Here is a 16,334-nt window from a genome sequence, read left to right on the forward strand (position 1 = left end):
CGCGCGCGCGCGGCTTCCCCCCCATGGCTGGAAGCGGGGGCCACGGTCTCCGGGGGGCCTCTGGGCTTTGCTACCTTCTTGGCTCCCTGATGGCTGGACTGCTCTGCCCGGAGACTGTTGCCTTCAATCTGGACGTGATGGGCGCCCTACGCAAGGAGGGAGAGCCGGGCAGCCTCTTTGGCTTCTCCGTGGCCCTGCATAGGCAGTTGCACCCTCGACCCCAGAGCTGGTGAGTCACCGCACCCCCTTCAAGTCCCCAGGCTCGAGCCGCCAATCGTCTTCTTCAACCCCTGCCCACCTCATCTCTCTGTCTTCCAAGCCCACCCAGATACCGCTGCCCACAGACCCCACACCCAACATGGAGGCTGACCGCATCTGCTTGGTTCTGTATCCCAGCCTCCGCAGCTCGGGGGTGGGTGAGGGAGCCAAGTTCTTGTCTTGGCAGGCAATGGCCTTCTGTCTTTCTCTCCAAGTGGCATCCTCGCTCCCATGCCAGTGTCTGGCTCCCTCCCCTCCTCCTTCCAGGGCTGAATTCTCCAAGGAAGGGAGACTGATCATTCTGTCACTACTTAGGTGGGAGGAGAGGGAAAGGGTGGAGAGGTTGAGTGCCATGGAAGGGAGCGAGGGAGGGCAGGTTCCCGAAATGACTTCCCGCCAAAGCCTTGCTGCCATCGATGGAAGGACAGCGGGCACTGGGGTGTTGAAAGATCTACTCATTTGTATAGCGCGAGGCCAAGACGACAAGCAGGTTGGGAGGGGTCCTGGATCCTGTACTAGGTTGTTTGATGAAAGAGAGTGGCAGGAAACACAACTTCCCGAAGTATCATCACCATCATCATCATGGTCGTCCTGGGCCATAGTAACAGCAGCAGCAGCAGCAGTGATGGCAGGGAGAGAGATCCAGATCCAGGAGGGATGCTGGCCATGCTGTTCCCTCAGGAAATGTCCAGCTCCAGGGATCTCAGCTGTGGGAAAGGCAGGGAGGAGCAAGGGGCAAAGGACCAGTCTAATCCTTTTCTCACCGTGGGAGTCGGACACACTTGTGTGTGGGGCCCTGCCGGCCATGCCTTTTGTCCTCCTGCTTCTAGCTACAAGTTAAAAGAGAGAGGAGAAAGAGAAGAAAGACTCCCCATCTCCCAAGCCAGGGGGCTTTCCCCACCCTGTGCAGCCAGTGCCTAAGCCACATTAAGTGTCCATTACTGGGATCAATGCTGTCCACTGGGACGGTCTTCTCCCCTCTTACTACTGGCCTCGGGCCAGAGGGTGGGGGCATGAGCTTATTTCTCCTCACTCACCCCTTAGGAGGAGGGAGAACTCAGGCTCTTCCTTCTTCCCGTTTCCTCCATCATCAGGGCACAGGCTCGGTGCTCCCCAGAACTTTGGGGGAGATGGGAAACAGCTTATTTCACCTCTTCCTCAGTCTTCCACCTCTCCCCACCCCTCCTTCCTCATCTCAGCCCTCTTCCTGCCTCCCCCATTCTGCCAGAGTTCCAGGACCGGAGGCCTTTTTAGGACATGCTGAACTCTCTCGGAGCTATTTCCAGGCAGATTCTAGGTTATTTTTAATAGCTTGGTCTCTTGTCATTTCCCCCTCTTCTCTGAAAGTAGCCCCCGAGCCTGTCTTCAGAGCCAAGCTGGGAGTATGGCCAGAGGGGCCTGACTGCCGCAGTAGCTGGAGCAGGGGGCACGCTGCTGCCGGTGGCGTGGGAGAGCGGGGTCCACAGCGGTCAGTTCCTGGCGTTTGAAGCGCAGGCTGACGTCTCTAGCGCTCCTTGGTGGAAAGACCTTCCCACTGTTTAGATGCCTCTCAGTCTGGCCCCTGGAGGAGGCTCTGAGGTCTTCTGACTACCTCACTTATTCCCTCTAGCTGCTAACTGGAGAGTCAGCAGTCGCACTACCACGCAGAGTTGTCCTGGGGATGAAAAGAGTTCCTGATGCATGTGAAAAGGAGGCTCTGGGGTCCCAAATGATTTGCAATTGCTGCTGGCCCAAAGGGTCGACAGTTTGAATCCAGGGGAGAAAGGGGCGGTGAACTGCTTCTGTCAAGATGCCAGCTTCCTGCGTCAGACAGGAGCAACCACCTCTGGAAAATACTTGGCACAGCGCCAGGCCCTTAGTGAGTGCCATGCAGCAGTGTCCCTGGTGCTGCCATTCTGTTCTGTGAGCCACAGAACAGCGATGCTGACGTCACCTGACAGCAATGCTGGATCTGAAGGCTTGGCTAGAGCACCCCCGGGGTGAAGCCGTTTTCCAGGCCACCTCGATTGAGAGGTTAGAGAGGGGCTGGGTGAGGGCAGGAGCCATGGAATGTGGAGAACCGAGAGGAGCGGCCGTAGCCGTAGTGGGCTCCTAAAGGTCCCTCCACCCCTTCAGTCACAGTCTTTTCTTTTTCTCTCTATAGTGGCGACAGTTGTGGCTACTGAGCCTCCAGAGACCTGGGGTGGCTAGGCTCCTGGGACCACAGTGGGCAGGAGTGTATGGCTGAAGCAGAGGTGGAGGGACTGGTGAGGCTATGTGTGGGCGCTTTTGTTCCAGGAGGGATGGGCTGGTCAGTTCCCCGCCAAAATGGGGCTGGGCACATCTACACATCTGACGTCTTCTTCACTCCATGTGGACCTTCCCACGTGTGTTCTCCATACTCTTCACCTCCAGGGGAGGGGGGAGCTTTGAGCAGCTCTGGGTGCTCAGCTGAGCACGGGGGGCGCCGCGACGACACAAAAGAAGGGGAGCAGCAAAAAACACCTGATGCTTCTGAGGGGGCAAGCATGAAGATGAAGGACGAGACAGTCCTAGCCCCCCAACAGATGGAGGCCTGTCTCTGTGTTTGGAGGTATGGGGCCCTGGTGGCTGGTCTGAAGGATGGCATTTGTTGCCCAGGGCCCTGTCTCTCTGCTTCCTTTTCCGCTCAGGGAACCCAGGCGATGTGGGTCTCCACCGCTCCCCCTCCCCTCCTGGCAGGTAGGTCTTGGTGTTCAGGAGATGAGCTGTCATGGGGGGCAGTGGAGCAGGTGTAGTGGAGCTGGGCAGATGGAGATTTGAGTTCCCGCATTTCTGCACAATTCATTTCTGAGTAACTGCCCTTGTAAGACAATCCTGATCTCACAGGATTCCTTTAAAAAAAAAAATCTTTTTATTGGGGTGTGTGTGCTCGTACAGCTCTTATCACAATCCAACAGGATTACTTTAAAAAAAAATTATTTTATTGGGGGCTCTTACAACTCTTGTTACAAACCATACATCAATTGGATCTGACATATTCGTACATATATTCCATCGTTCTTTTCTAGACATTTACTTTCCCTTGAGCCCTTGGGATCAGCTCCTCCTTTTTTCCTCCCCTCCCCCTCCAGGAGTCATTCTTGTGAAGAGTTAGTGCACTACTGCATCAATCTTACCCAGCCCGGGGCACAGGTATGGGGATACATCGTAGGTCCTTACATTTCTGGCGCCTGCCTAGGGCCTGACCTGTTGTAGGTGCTGGATGAATCTGACTTCCTTGTTTCTCCAGTGTCTGAAACAGGGCTAGGCATAGTCCCCCCTCTCCCCCAATTCCTGCTTAGTCATTTCTGACTCAAGGTGGCTCCCTGAGTGTCAGAATAGAACTGTACTTCACAGGGTTTTTAACAGCTGTTGTTGTTTGTGAAAGTAGATCACCAGGCCTTTCTTCTGAGGCTTCTCTGGAGGGAAGGATGGCGAACTTCCACCCTTCTGTGGACCAACCTACCTCATTGACCAGTCGTGACACTGGGCGTCTGCTGGGTTCTCGATCCGATCCGTAGTGAGCTGATACTCAATGGAGGCCCCTTTTACTGTTCTCCACCCCCTTCTCTCTCTTGACACTGGCTCTGACATGCAATGGCAGCTGCTAAGACACAGGAGGAGTTCCGGGAAGGGAGGATGGCTCACTGCCCTCCCTCTGCCCTTCCAGGACTGGCACAGTGCCCCACAGTTGCCTGCCTGTAATATGCCCACCACGTATTTGAGCCTCTCCACAGGAAAAGATAGGGGGTAGAGTGTGGGCCAGCGCCATTGCGGGTTACCCTGAGCCCACTGTGGAGTCTCTCTTGCCAGCAGCCAGCTGCACATCTGTCCATCACCCCCTTCTTACTCCTGGCCTGGAGATTCAGCCCCAGGGGGCCCAGGCAGCCTCCATTCTCAGTACAGTCCTCCCCCGGGGAAGAAGCCTTGGCTGTGATCATGGAAAATTGTCCTGCCAAGAAAGTTGTAGCTGGGAAAAAGTCTGAGCGGGGAGGGGGAGGTCAGGGAGACGACTGGTCAGGGGTGGGCAGTGGGAGGAAGGGGAGACACCAAGTTTGGGGAGGAGAAGGAAGAGGAGTGCGCAAGGGATTCAGGATGGGGGTGTGTGTAGCATTGGGATAGGACTGGAGCCAGGATGGGAAACGTCCCTACTTTCATACCAGTCACTGATAGAGTTGGTGGCATAGCTGCCCAGGAGTGGGGTCTTTGTTATGCCCCTAATGGAGACAGCAGGCCCATGGCTAACCTTTCCCAAGACCTCAGAAGCTGGTCTCTGGGCCACCTCGTGGGGCCAGTCTGGGCCCCATTACTTTTGCTCTTAGCATTCTTGGCATTTCTGGCAGGGTTTCAGTTGGACCAGGGTGGGGAAGGAGGGCAGGACTTGGGGACGGGGCCAAGGAGGGGGCAGAGAGGGCCTGGGCATGAACAGGTGCTGTGAACAGGCGGTTCTTTCAAACCAGCAGTACTGGCCAGGCTGGTTAGGCCTCTGTGTGTGTGTGTCTGCTGTGAGTGTTGCTCCTGATACAGGGAGAACTGGGTGCATATATACCAGAGTGTTTTCATGACCAACTGTGTGAACTTGCTCTTGTCCCAGGCTTGGGAAAACAACCTTTGTCCTTCTCCTTGTTCCTGGAACTCTCTGCTTGGTACTGAGACCAGGGAAGTTTCAGGAGTAGCGGGAGCCTTCTGCCCTCTAATTTTGCCCCTACCCCATCGTGCAGGCTGCTGGTGGGTGCTCCTCAGGCCCTGGCCCTGCCTGGGCAGCAGGCTAATCGCACTGGAGGCCTCTTCGCCTGCCCCCTGAGCCTGGAGGAGACAGACTGTTACAGAGTGGACATCGACCGGGGAGGTGAGGGCCCTGCGGGGCAAGGGGTGTCCGGAAGCATCCGAGGAGGGAAGGAGAGGACGTGGCCTCCTCTTCCCTCCCCTAACCCCCAGTGTCCTGTCCCCAGTGGATGTGCAGAAGGAGAGCAAGGAGAACCAGTGGCTGGGAGTCAGTGTTCGGAGCCAGGGGCCTGGGGGCAAGATTGTGGTGAGCACCGCTTCTCTCCAGGGCGTTTAAGGGAGGGTGGGTGCCCGTGCGTGGGTGTGCCTGTGTATATGGTGTGCGCCTATGCCCAGACGCACTGACAGGACACAGGTGGGGCATGTGGTGATTCCTTGGCCCTTAGGATGACATAAGCCTGTCTGAGACACGGTCTCTGTCCTTACCAAGCAATCAATTGATAAAAACCCTTCCCCTCCTATTGAGAACCATCTAAGCGGTGGGCCCTGCGCGCATGACTGAGAGATGCTGAACTCCTAATAAAGGCAGGGAAGTACCTGGTCCCCGCCTCAAATAGCCGGCGTCAGCCCAGGTTCAGGCGTTTACGTCCTCTCTCCTTCTTTGTCTGTTTTCTGCCTGTATCTCTCATGAAAACACACGAACACACAACGGCTAATACAAGTCACTCTGCAGCAGGCTATGGTTAATGTTAGTGAGCCGCCAGCCTCTCTAAAAGCTCCAAAGACAAGAGGCAAGAAAAGGCACCTGTAGGTAGGCTAATTCCTGGTGGCACTGTGGGTTAAGTAGCAGGCAGTGAACCCCAAAGGCTGTGGTTCAAACCCACCAGTAGCTCCGTGAGCTGAAGGTGCAGCTCTCGGGTTTTTTCTGGCTACAGTCTGAGAACCCTGTGTCCTCTGAACATTGCTAGGAGTCAGAATCGACTGGATCCCCAGTGGGGTCCTTATAGTTTTGGTTTTGATTTCTTGCTTGGAGAGTGGCTAGGGGAGGGAATTCACTGCAGGGGAGGTGCCTGTGGAGGAAGGTGTACATGTAGTGGCCTGGCTCCATTGTGCCTGCGGGTGCCTGGGCAGAGTGTAAAACAAGGACTTCTCTCAGAGAGGATCAAGGAAGTGGCTACGATGGGGTACTGGTTTATGCGGGTACTTGCCCAACATTGGGGTTCAGTGGCTGTGCCCTGAAATGCTGGCAGAGGGTTGTGTGGGGTGCATCTGTGCCTGCAGTCACCTGGGTGCCAGCCTTTGGCCGACTTCTTTGTAAGGGCAGCGCGGCTCAAGCAGTACCCGGGGCCCACACTGGGGAACTGCCCTTCCTCGTTTCCTCCTGCAGACCTGTGCACATCGGTACGAGGCTCGGCAGCGAGTGGACCAGGTCCTGGAGACGCGTGATGTGATCGGTCGCTGCTTTGTGCTCAGCCAGGACCTGGCCATCCGGGATGAGCTGGATGGTGGGGAGTGGAAGTTCTGTGAGGGGCGCCCCCAGGGCCATGACCAGTTTGGGTTCTGCCAGCAGGGCACTGCTGCCGCCTTCTCCCCCGACAACCACTACGTCCTCTTTGGGGCCCCGGGAACTTATAACTGGAAGGGTGAGTCACGCCTCAGGGAGGGGATGAGAGGACCCAAGCCCTTGATTGGGCCCAGAGACAGGACTGAAGTTGCACATGGCCACGCATGACTACATGTCCGCCGCCATCAGACCCCCGGCACTGGCATGCCTCCTTCCTACCCTCACCACACTAGCACCCATGCGAATGGGAGTGCCTCCTGTCCTTCGCATGGCCCCAAGGTCCTCCACACGCTGGCATAAGCCCCCCCACCCCCCCAACCTGCACCGTTGGGCCGCCCACCCAGCTGCATGCGCCAGCACACAGCCTGCCCTCATCACTTCCATTCCCATCTCTGCACACGCTGCGGGCCGAGCTGACCCTCGGTGAGTGTGATGCCAAGTCTTGGGCGCCCAGGAAGCTTGGGCTGGGCAGGGCGTGGGGGTGGGGTGGGGCTGGAGGGGTGAGGAAGGGCTTCCCGCATGCCTGTCTAACTCAGTGTCCGACTGGAAGGGTGCTCCTTGCTCCTGCCCTGGGCACTAACAGGACTCTTCTTACAGGCACGGCCAGGGTGGAGCTCTGTGCGCAGGGCTCAGCGGACCTGGCCCACCTGGACGACGGGCCCTACGAGGCGGGGGGCGAGAAGGATCAGGACCCCCGCCTCATCCCGGTCCCTGCCAACAGCTACTTTGGTAGGGACCCCTCCCTGGCCCAGAGCCACGCTAACCCTCTGCTCCTCTCTCTTGTTCTCCTTCTCCATGCTCCCACCCTCCCGTCCCTGTCTCTGTCTGTCTCCTTCTCTCGGTCTCTGGTCTCTTTCATTCCCATTTCTCCTCCTCTTCCCCGTTCACCTTCTGCTCTGACTCTTGTCTCTCACTCTGTGGCTCCTCCTCTGGACGTCCCTTCCCTGGTGTCTCCCGCCCCCCGCCCCCCACAGGGTTGCTCTTTGTGACCAACATTGATAGCTCAGACCCTGACCAGCTGGTGTATAGAACTTTGGACCCTGCTGACCGTCTTCCAGGACCAGTCGGAGACTTGGCCCTGAATAGCTACTTAGGTTTGTAAGCTTCCACCCACGTCCTCCTGGGCCCTCGGGGCCTGACCTCAGCCTCCCCTAGGGGATGTGTTCTCTGTTCATCCCTGACACACACTGAAGGGAGAGCTGGGTCCCCTGGCCAGGTCTGAGGAGAGGACCCCTGAGGGAGCTGGCCTCAGGGACCGGTGAACTGGAGGAAGGTCCAGGTGGAGGCAGAGGTTCAGGCTGGACTGTACTGGGGAGGAGGAGGGGAGCCCTCCAGGGGGACTTCCTCAGAGGGATGGATGGTGGGCAAGTGCTGGAGAGAAGCCTAGCCTTGTCGGTAAGTTCGCATCATCTCACTGCTTCATCTGCGTCCCTTCGGCAGAGGAGAAAACAAGGCCTGGGAGAAGTTCGAGTGAATCAAACACTTCCCTCTCTACCATACGTCCCTCTCCCACTATGTGAAGGCATCCTTTCCCTCTGTGTGGTGGGCAAAGAGGATGCATTAGCTAGGACTGGGGGTCTCGAAGGTGTGGAGATCAGAGAGGACCCTGCCTCTGCTCTAGTTCTCTGGGGTGGGCCTGGTGGGGCCGCTGCCTCAACTCCTGCCACTGTGCTTGACCTTTCGCTCAGCCCTCTGGTCTTCTCAGCCCTCCTCTCTCCTCCAGTCCCTGGAAGGGACTTGATGCCCATCTTATGGCCCACTCCAATCTCTGGACCAGGCAGGTGTGGGAGGGCTGCCAGGTCTCGGGAGGGACGGGAAGACTGGTCCAGCTATGGCCATGATAGCTTTGGGGACACTTCCTCTATCTCTTGACTCCTGACCAGCTGGTGGGCTGGGGTCAGGGTTGTAGGGGCACACCCCGGTGGCAGAGTCAGCTGGGAAGTTCTCACCAGGAAGCATCCATCCCCACCCAGGTTTCTCCATCGACTCGGGGAAGGGGCTGGTGCGTGCGGAGGAGCTGAGCTTTGTGGCGGGGGCGCCCCGAGCCAATCACAAGGGTGCCGTGGTCATTCTGCGCAAGGACAGTGCCAGCCGCTTGGTCCCCGAAGTTGTACTGTCTGGGGAGCGCCTGACCTCTGGCTTTGGCTACTCGCTGGCTGTGGCCGATTTCAACAACGATGGGTGAGAGTGGGCACAGGGCAGGGGAGCCTGGGGAAGCTGGCACGAGGGCCCTGGCCTGGCCAGGGAGACCCCATGCTGACCCTTTCTCTTTTCCCCAGCTCTCCAGACCTGGTAGTAGGGGCCCCCTACTTCTTTGAACGCCAAGAAGAGCTGGGTGGTGCTGTGTATGTCTACATGAACCAGGGGGGTCACTGGGCTGACCTCGCCCCTCTCCGCCTCTTCGGCTCCCCGGACTCCATGTTTGGGATCAGTGTGACTGTCCTCGGGGACCTCAACCAGGATGGCTTCCCAGGTGTGGCTGGCATCTGAAGATGCTCAGTGAAGAGAAGTGGCAGGAAGGCGGAGTGTGTGTGTGTGTGTGTGTGTGTGTGTGTGAGTGTGTCTCAGACGGCAGGGCCTTCTGAGGCCTCAGGGGAGAAGGCCGCTGGGCTGGCATCTGAGAGTTACCCGTGAAAGTCACATAACCTTTCTGAGCTAGTCCTGGCCCGAGAGAGTGGCTGCGGGGATTCAAGATGTTGAGTGTGTGTAAGGCTCAGCGTCAGGTTGCACATAGACGCTGTATGTGTGTGTGTGTGGCGCTTGGCTGCTATTGTGTGTGTGTGTGTGTGTGTGTATGTGTGGCGCTTGGCTGCTATTCTCAAGGCAGGCAGTTTGAATCTGCCAGCAGCACTCTGCTGAAGGCCCTGGCAGTCTACTTCTGTGGGGCTTGAAGCCTGGAAAGATACCCCTCCGTAACACATGGGGTCGCTGTGAGTCGGAACGGCTCCAGGACAACAGTTTTTTTTTAAATGTAAAGTGCTTGGGGCTCAGCTGTGTCTGTGTATGCTAGTGAAATAGAAAACAAGTAGGACGGAGGAAGGGCTGAGGCCTGGTTCCTGTCACCTGCAGCCTTTCAGACTGTCCCCCCCCCCACTCCCCCTGCAGATCTCGCTGTCGGTGCTCCCTTCGATGGGGCCGGGAAAGTCTTCATCTACCACGGGAGCAGCCTGGGAGTGGTCCTCACACCTTCGCAGGTGAGGGGAGTGTCCCTGGCTTGAGGGGGCCCAGGGAGGTGGGAGAAGGGGGCATGGGCAGCAGAGAGCAGGGGAGGCAGAGGACAGAGGTGGGGGAGGTGGGGAGTGGGTTAGGAGAGGCTGACCATCTGATCACCCAGGTGCTGGAGGGCGAGGCCGTGGGCATCAGGAGCTTTGGCTACTCCCTGTCTGGCGGCCTGGATGTGGACGGGAACCACTACCCTGACCTGCTGGTGGGCTCCCTGGCCGACACTGCTGTCCTCTTTAGGTGACCCCCTTCCCCTCCTCTCCCTTTTCCTGCCCAGAGGTGGCTGGATCCCCTCTCTGTCAAACCTGATGCTGAAGACTCTCCCCCACCCCTCTTTCAACCCTGCCTCTCATTCTAATGTTTCCCATGGCCCTCACCCCGTCCCCCCAGGGCCCGGCCTGTTCTCCATGTCTCCCATGAGGTCTTCATTGCTCCTCGCACCATCGATCTAGAGCAGCCCAACTGTCCTGGGGGCCACTCAGTCTGGTGAGTCGGGGTCTGAGGTGAGGTCAGGGGAAGCCTCCGGGACCCAGTTCCCCCTTCTCCCCCTTTCTCTCCAGTTTGGAGTGGGGGCTGGGGCAGCAGTGAGAAGGTGGAGGCTTGGGGTCTTGGTCTCTCAGGCTTATCTGGCTCAGGAGCCACCCATTGCCCCCACAGCGTGGACCTCCGGGTGTGTTTCAGCTACATTGCAGCCCCCAGCAGCTACAGCCCTATCGTGGGTGAGTGAGGTCCCCTCTCGCCATGCTGGGTTTCCTGGCAGGGCTACTTGGAAGCTGGGGAAGGAGACACCCTGGGGTGGTGGTGGTGGTGGACAGGGTCGAGGGGAGCTCTTCCCTAGCTCACTGGCTCCCCTCTTCTCCCCTCACACCACAGCTCTGGACTACATGATAGATGGAGACACCGACCGGAGGCTCCGGGGCCAGGTCCCCCGGGTGACCTTCCTGAGTCGGAGTCCAGATGACCCCAAACACCAGGCCTCCGGCACTGTATGGCTGAAGCACCAGCATGATCGAGTCTGTGGCGACACCATATTCCAGCTACAGGTGGACACGTACCCCCTTGGTCTCCGAGGGCCATTGTCAGGTCATGATCCAGGCTCCTCAGTTCCTCTTAGCTGCTGCTTCTGCAACATACTCACACTTCATCCTGAGATCTCTACTTTCGGGAAGCTGCCTCAGCGGCTGACCTCCTCCCCTGCTGCCGCCTCCTTGCCTTTATTGTGGACGTTGGCGTTCTCTGTAGATGAAGAGGGCCGTTTCCATGGCAAACTCTGGTCCTCATCCTTCTCCATCCTGGGTCGCCTCCTTTCTCGCTCAGTGTGTCTCCCTCCTCTGCGTTCAGTTTTCCACCTCTCGCCTGCATCTCTCTGTTTCTTTCCAAGAATCTCGATCGGTCCGAGAACCATCTGGGGTGTTGGGCAGGGCGGGGGCCTGGGGCTTGTCTCAGTTTCGCCGTCCATGTCCCCCTCCCCAGGAGAACGTCAAAGACAAACTTCGCGCCATTGTGGTGACCGTGTCCTATAGCCTCCAACTCCCTCGGCTCCGACGACAGGCTCCTGGCCGAGAGCTGCCTCCTTTGGCCCCCATCCTCAATGCCCACCAGCCCAGCATCCAGCGGGCAGAGGTGAGCGTGCGTTCTTGTTTGACCCAGACGAAGAAGCGGAGAGGTCCTCCCCACAAACCCTCCTTTCTAGAGGTCAAAGCGCCTGCGTGTTTTATCCCATTGGGCCTCCTACTTGTAAATGCTGTCAGAAGTAGACCCTGAGCGTCCTCCTCATCAGAGGGGACAGCATCCTCCATTCGGCCATTTCACGGAGATGCTGCCGTCTTCAATGGTGGCCTGCCAGGGCCTGACATCCTCTCCATCCCAGTCACCCAGAAGGGGGAAGGAGGGTCAAGTGCCTGGCGTGGTCCTCATGCCCCACCTGGAAGTGGTGCTCCTGACTCCTAAACCCAGCACGAATCCACTTCCACAAAACCCTTCCCATTCTCACCTGGAGTGCGGTCACAGGGCCGCACCCCGGCCAGCTGTGGTAGGCTGTCAAGTGGATACCAACTCTTGGCGGCCCCATCAGACAGAGCAGAACTGCTGCACGGAGTTTCGTGTCATCTTTATGGAGCAGGATCTCCAGCTCACCCCCACCCCATCTCGTTGGCCCCCTTCCTGCACAGAGCAGCTGTGGATTTAGCGCCGGCCTTTTGGCTAGTCGTCTGCCTGTTGACCATTCTCTCACTGGGCTCGTTAGCCAGGCCAGGGAGGGGGCGGGGAACGTGTAGTTCACCTGCTTATCTCTGCCCTGGCACGGTAGTGGCCCCGTCATATTCCTGATGAGGCTCAGAGGGGTTGAGTGACCAGCCCGATACTACCCAGTTAGGGACAGGCATATTGGAGAGTTGACCAGAGGTCATTTAAAACCGGGTTTACGTGACCCTGCTGTGTATCTTCCTGGGCATGTCTGTCTCCTCAACTGTCACCCAGATCCACTTTCTGAAGCAAGGCTGCGGTGAAGACAAGATCTGCCAGAGCAACCTGCAGCTCGTCCACGCCCACTTCTGTGCCCGGGTCAGCGACACAGAGTTCCAGCCTCTGCCCATGTGAGGGGGCAGCGGGAGCAGGCTGGGTGGGAGGGCATGGGCTCAAGGGATGGAATGGAAGGAAGCCCCCAGGAGGCCTAGACAATGACTCAGACCGTGGCGGGATGCGGGTCAGGGAAGCGGCCACAGGGAAAGGGGTCCTCTCCTGGTGAGGAAGGACCACTCTTCATGATGCGTGTGATAGCGTGTACTCTACACACATCACGCTGCTGGGTCTTCACAGGCCCAGGAGGTAGGGACTATCCCTAGTCCCACTTTACAGATGAAAGACTGAGACCTAACCAGTCCTTGTTACGTACCCGAGGTAAGCAAGTGAGGACAGTGGAGGGCCTCCGAGTCTCAGGCTGGCTCTCCTGTGTGTGCAGAGATCTGTGTGGTGAGGCGAGTGTGTATGGGGGGTGGCTAGCAAGTGGAGGCAGGGCAGCGTGCCCTGGGGGAAGGAGGCTGAGCGTGCTAGAGGCTGAGGAGGGGGTTCAAATGAGTGGGATCTGGCCCCCAGGGATGCAGATGGGAAGACAGCCCTGTTTGCGCTGAGTGGGCAGCCATTCGTCGGCCTGGAGCTGAAAGTCACCAACCTGCCCTCGGACCCAGCCCAGCCCCAGGCTGATGGGGACGATGCCCATGAGGCTCAGCTCCTGGTCACTCTCCCTGCCTCTCTGCACTATTCAGGAGTCCGGGCCTTGGACCCTGCCGTGAGGACCCACCCGGGACAGGGTGGGGTCGGGTAGGGTCCCGGGGAGTTTCAGTCCTTCAGACTGGGCTCACCTCTGCCTCGCTCCAGGAGAAGCCGCTTTGCCTGTCCAAGGAGAATGTCTCCCACGTGGAGTGTGAGCTGGGGAACCCCATGAAGAGAGGCGCCCAGGTTGGCATGTCTCCCCTTAGCCTCTCCCATGACTCTGTAACCCCGGACCCCTTCCCTAAGCGCCCAGCCCTTCCCTCATGCCACTCCACCCTACCTCTGGCCTAGATCACCTTCTACCTCATCCTTAGCACCTCAGGGATCACCATTGAGACCACAGAGCTGGAAGTGGAGCTGCTGTTGGCCACGTGAGCCTGGGCAGGGGGGCAGATTGGGGTGAAGGAGGGGGCAGTTGGGTTGGTATCGACCTGGAGGGGTGGTGTCTGTATGCGCTGCCCATGCCTACCCCTACCCTTGCGCCAGGATCAGTGAGCAGGTGCTTCATCCAGTCTCTGCTTGGGCCCGGGTCTTCATTGAACTGCCGCTGTCCATTGCTGGGTGAGTGCTGCCCCGTGGGCCCCATTGCTGGACTGGAGGAGGGGCATCACCACTTCTAAGTCCTGCCCCAGACTCGGCCCTTCCCTCCAGCTCGGCCCCTCTCTCCCAGGGAGGCCATCCCCCAGCAGCTTTTCTTCTCCGGTGTGGTGAGGGGAGAGAGTGCCATGAGTTCTGAGCGGGATGTGGGCAGCAAGGTCGAGTATAAAGTCACGGTAAGTGTCCTGGCGTGTGACCCATCCCTGAGACTCAGGGAAGAGGCTGTGACGTGACTCCCATAGCTGTTTGGCAGTCCAGCGCATTTGTGGCCTCCCTCCTCCACCTGGCCCTTGTGCTAGGGCCTCCTGTGACCATTTCCTGGTCACCCTTGTTGGACCATCTCAGTCTGCTGCTCTGGAGAGATCATGGGAGCTCAGGAAATCCCATGGTGGGCTTCAGCTAGACATGGGAGTGTGCGGGGAGGGTTGATGTCTCTTAGACCGGTTGAAGACCCTCTGCTTGGCTGGAGTCGTCCCTCACATCTCCTAAGGACGCCTTCAGGGTTTCCTGGATTTGTTGAGGGGAGAGCATAGTGCCTGGCGGGGTCCAGGATCCTGAGTCTTTGTTGAAGCTCTGCCTCAGTTGAAGCTTCCCCTCAGCTCTTGTTCCCCACCTCTGCAGATTGAGGGCCCCCTTGGGAACTGAAGTCTGTCCTTTCACCCCCACCCCCACTCCCGCTACACCCACAGTTCTCCAACCAAGGCCAATCCCTCAACACCCTGGGGTCTGCCTTCCTCAACATCATGTGGCCCCACGAGATTGCCAACGGAAAGTGGCTGCTGTACCCAATGCGAGTGGAGCTGGAAGGGCCTGGGCAGAAGGGGCTCTGTTCCCCGAGGCCCAACATCCTCCACCTGGTGAGGCTTAGGCAAGGTGGGCTTCTGGACAGGAGGGTGGAGGAGGGAGTTAGACATTGGGAAGGATGTCTTTGTCTTGGGGGTGGAGGGCACGGGAAGAGAGGTGCCCTTGGATTGCTGCGCTCAGAGGGACACTCACTGCTGTCCCTCCCCGCATCCAGGATGTGGACAACAGGGACAGGAGGCGGCGGGAGCTGGAGCAGCCAGAGCAGCAGGAGCCGCAGGAACAGCCTGAGCCGAGCACATCCTGGTGGCCAGTGGCCACTGCTGAGAAGAAGAAGAATATCACCCTGGTGAGTGCAGAGAAACCAGGGTGCTGGCAGAAGCGGGTGTGTGGTGACGTGAGGGGGATGCCGCGGGGCGCATGGAGCCTCAGTGGGGTGGGTTCAGGTGGGGGGGGCAGGGTTGGCTTATCAAGAGGTATGAGGGTCAAACACCGAGGGCATGCTGATGAGAGAGTTCTCCTCACAGCTCAAGGGAGGGAGGCAGCGGTGAAGCAGCTGCTGGTACCTCAGACCCTCCTGCACCACCAACCAAGCCCTTCCGAGCAGGGAGTTTGGCCTTAAGTTAGTTAGTTAGCCAAGCAATCAAGTCTTCATTGATGCCAAACAAGAATTTCACATTTTATAAGGATAGGATAGTTTTAATGACCTTGCAGATCTGTTGCTCTTTTGACCTCGGTTAGCAGGTTAGCATCGAAAGGTCAGTGTGTGTCAGGAAACCCGCTGCCTTTCCACAGTTAAAACCACATATTTATTTAGTTAATGGCTAAAACGTGTTGTAGCATAGAGGATTCATTGGGTCTGTTTCTCCATGGCTTCTGTTTGCTTTGCCTCGTTTTGGCCTTTAGATGGCTTTACTGGGAGAATCAGCACGCGCTCTGTGCTTCTTCCCTGCTGGGATGGCGCTGCCCATGAGAATGTGGCGAGGACACACATTAGAGGGGTATTGTGTGTGTGTGTGGGTGACTCTCAGGTGGGGAAGGGTGGGATCAGAGCCTGTTGCAGGGTCTCAGGGGAATGGAAGCAGCTGAGCCAGCTCTGCTGCCATCTATTGTGGAGGGAGTGCCATTGCACCTGGCTCCCTCCTCAGGGCCCTCAGCTTCCTCACTTTCTTTCTTTAATTAATGAATTTTTTGTTTGTTTGTTTTTAAATCATTTTACTGGGGGCTCGTACAACTCTTATCACAATCCGTCCATCCATCCATTGTGTCAAGCACATTTTTACATTTGTTGCCCTCATCATTCTCAAAACATTTGCTTTCCACTTGAGCCCTTGGTATCAGCTCCTCATTTTCCTCTCCCTCCCCATACCCCCTCCCTCATGAACCCTTGAAAATTTATAAATTATTATTATTTTGTCATATCTTACACTGTCTGATGTCTCTCTTTACCACTTTTCTGTTGTCGACCCCCCAGGGAGGAGGTTATATGTAGATCCTTGTAATCAGTTTCCCCCCCAGCTCAAGTCCATGGTTCAGATGCTAGTTGGAGGCCCCTCCAGACCACTCCAGACCCTCCCTGTGTGTTAGACTAGAGAAACAAATTCATAGACACTCATATATGTATAAGAGAGAGCTTTGTATGCAAGAACAATTGAACATTGAGTAAACATCCCAGCCCAGTCCAGATCACGTCTATAAGTTTGGTAATTAGCCCATATGTCCAATATCGGTTTATAAATTCCTCTTCAGACTCATGAAACATATGCAATGATGCTGAATGTAGGAAGATCACAGGCCAGTGGGTGCAAAGTCTTGTGGATCTGGTGTTGGGTTAATGGGTTAATGTTGGATTTGTGGGCTTGGGCAGCATTGGGTTGGGATGTTTTCGTGATGCACA

The 16,334-nt window shown here is 57.4% G+C and overlaps 1 protein-coding gene across 4 annotated transcripts in view; it reads left to right on the top strand.

The window, feature by feature from the left end:
* The first annotated feature begins 6 nt into the window (after positions 1–6).
* ITGA7 (integrin subunit alpha 7) overlaps positions 7–16,334 on the top strand; it is a 23,463-nt gene continuing 7,135 nt past the window's right edge. The window contains exons 1-22 of one of the 4 annotated variants that reach the window (XM_045289679.1): positions 7–229; positions 4,980–5,107; positions 5,211–5,290; positions 6,371–6,626; positions 7,145–7,276; positions 7,522–7,641; positions 8,521–8,728; positions 8,827–9,020; positions 9,653–9,741; positions 9,882–10,009; positions 10,160–10,255; positions 10,427–10,488; positions 10,643–10,812; positions 11,243–11,392; positions 12,248–12,363; positions 12,863–13,055; positions 13,145–13,225; positions 13,331–13,410; positions 13,526–13,600; positions 13,710–13,812; positions 14,326–14,493; positions 14,655–14,786. In XM_045289679.1, coding sequence (XP_045145614.1) covers positions 24–229; positions 4,980–5,107; positions 5,211–5,290; positions 6,371–6,626; positions 7,145–7,276; positions 7,522–7,641; positions 8,521–8,728; positions 8,827–9,020; positions 9,653–9,741; positions 9,882–10,009; positions 10,160–10,255; positions 10,427–10,488; positions 10,643–10,812; positions 11,243–11,392; positions 12,248–12,363; positions 12,863–13,055; positions 13,145–13,225; positions 13,331–13,410; positions 13,526–13,600; positions 13,710–13,812; positions 14,326–14,493; positions 14,655–14,786 — 2,967 coding nt within the window. In that variant the 5' untranslated portion in view covers positions 7–23. Of the gene's footprint in view, positions 230–4,979; positions 5,108–5,210; positions 5,291–6,370; positions 6,627–6,803; positions 6,971–7,144; positions 7,277–7,521; positions 7,642–8,520; positions 8,729–8,826; positions 9,021–9,652; positions 9,742–9,881; positions 10,010–10,159; positions 10,256–10,426; positions 10,489–10,642; positions 10,813–11,242; positions 11,393–12,247; positions 12,364–12,862; positions 13,056–13,144; positions 13,226–13,330; positions 13,411–13,525; positions 13,601–13,709; positions 13,813–14,325; positions 14,494–14,654; positions 14,787–16,334 lie in introns of those variants that run through there. The other 3 variants (XM_004700569.4, XM_004700570.4, XM_045289691.1) reach the window with 3 other exon arrangements.

The sequence above is a fragment of the Echinops telfairi genome, unplaced genomic scaffold (genome assembly GCF_000313985.2).
Source record: "Echinops telfairi isolate 266 unplaced genomic scaffold, ASM31398v2 ScPeMD7_2;HRSCAF=8, whole genome shotgun sequence".
NCBI lineage: Eukaryota > Metazoa > Chordata > Mammalia > Afrosoricida > Tenrecidae > Echinops > Echinops telfairi.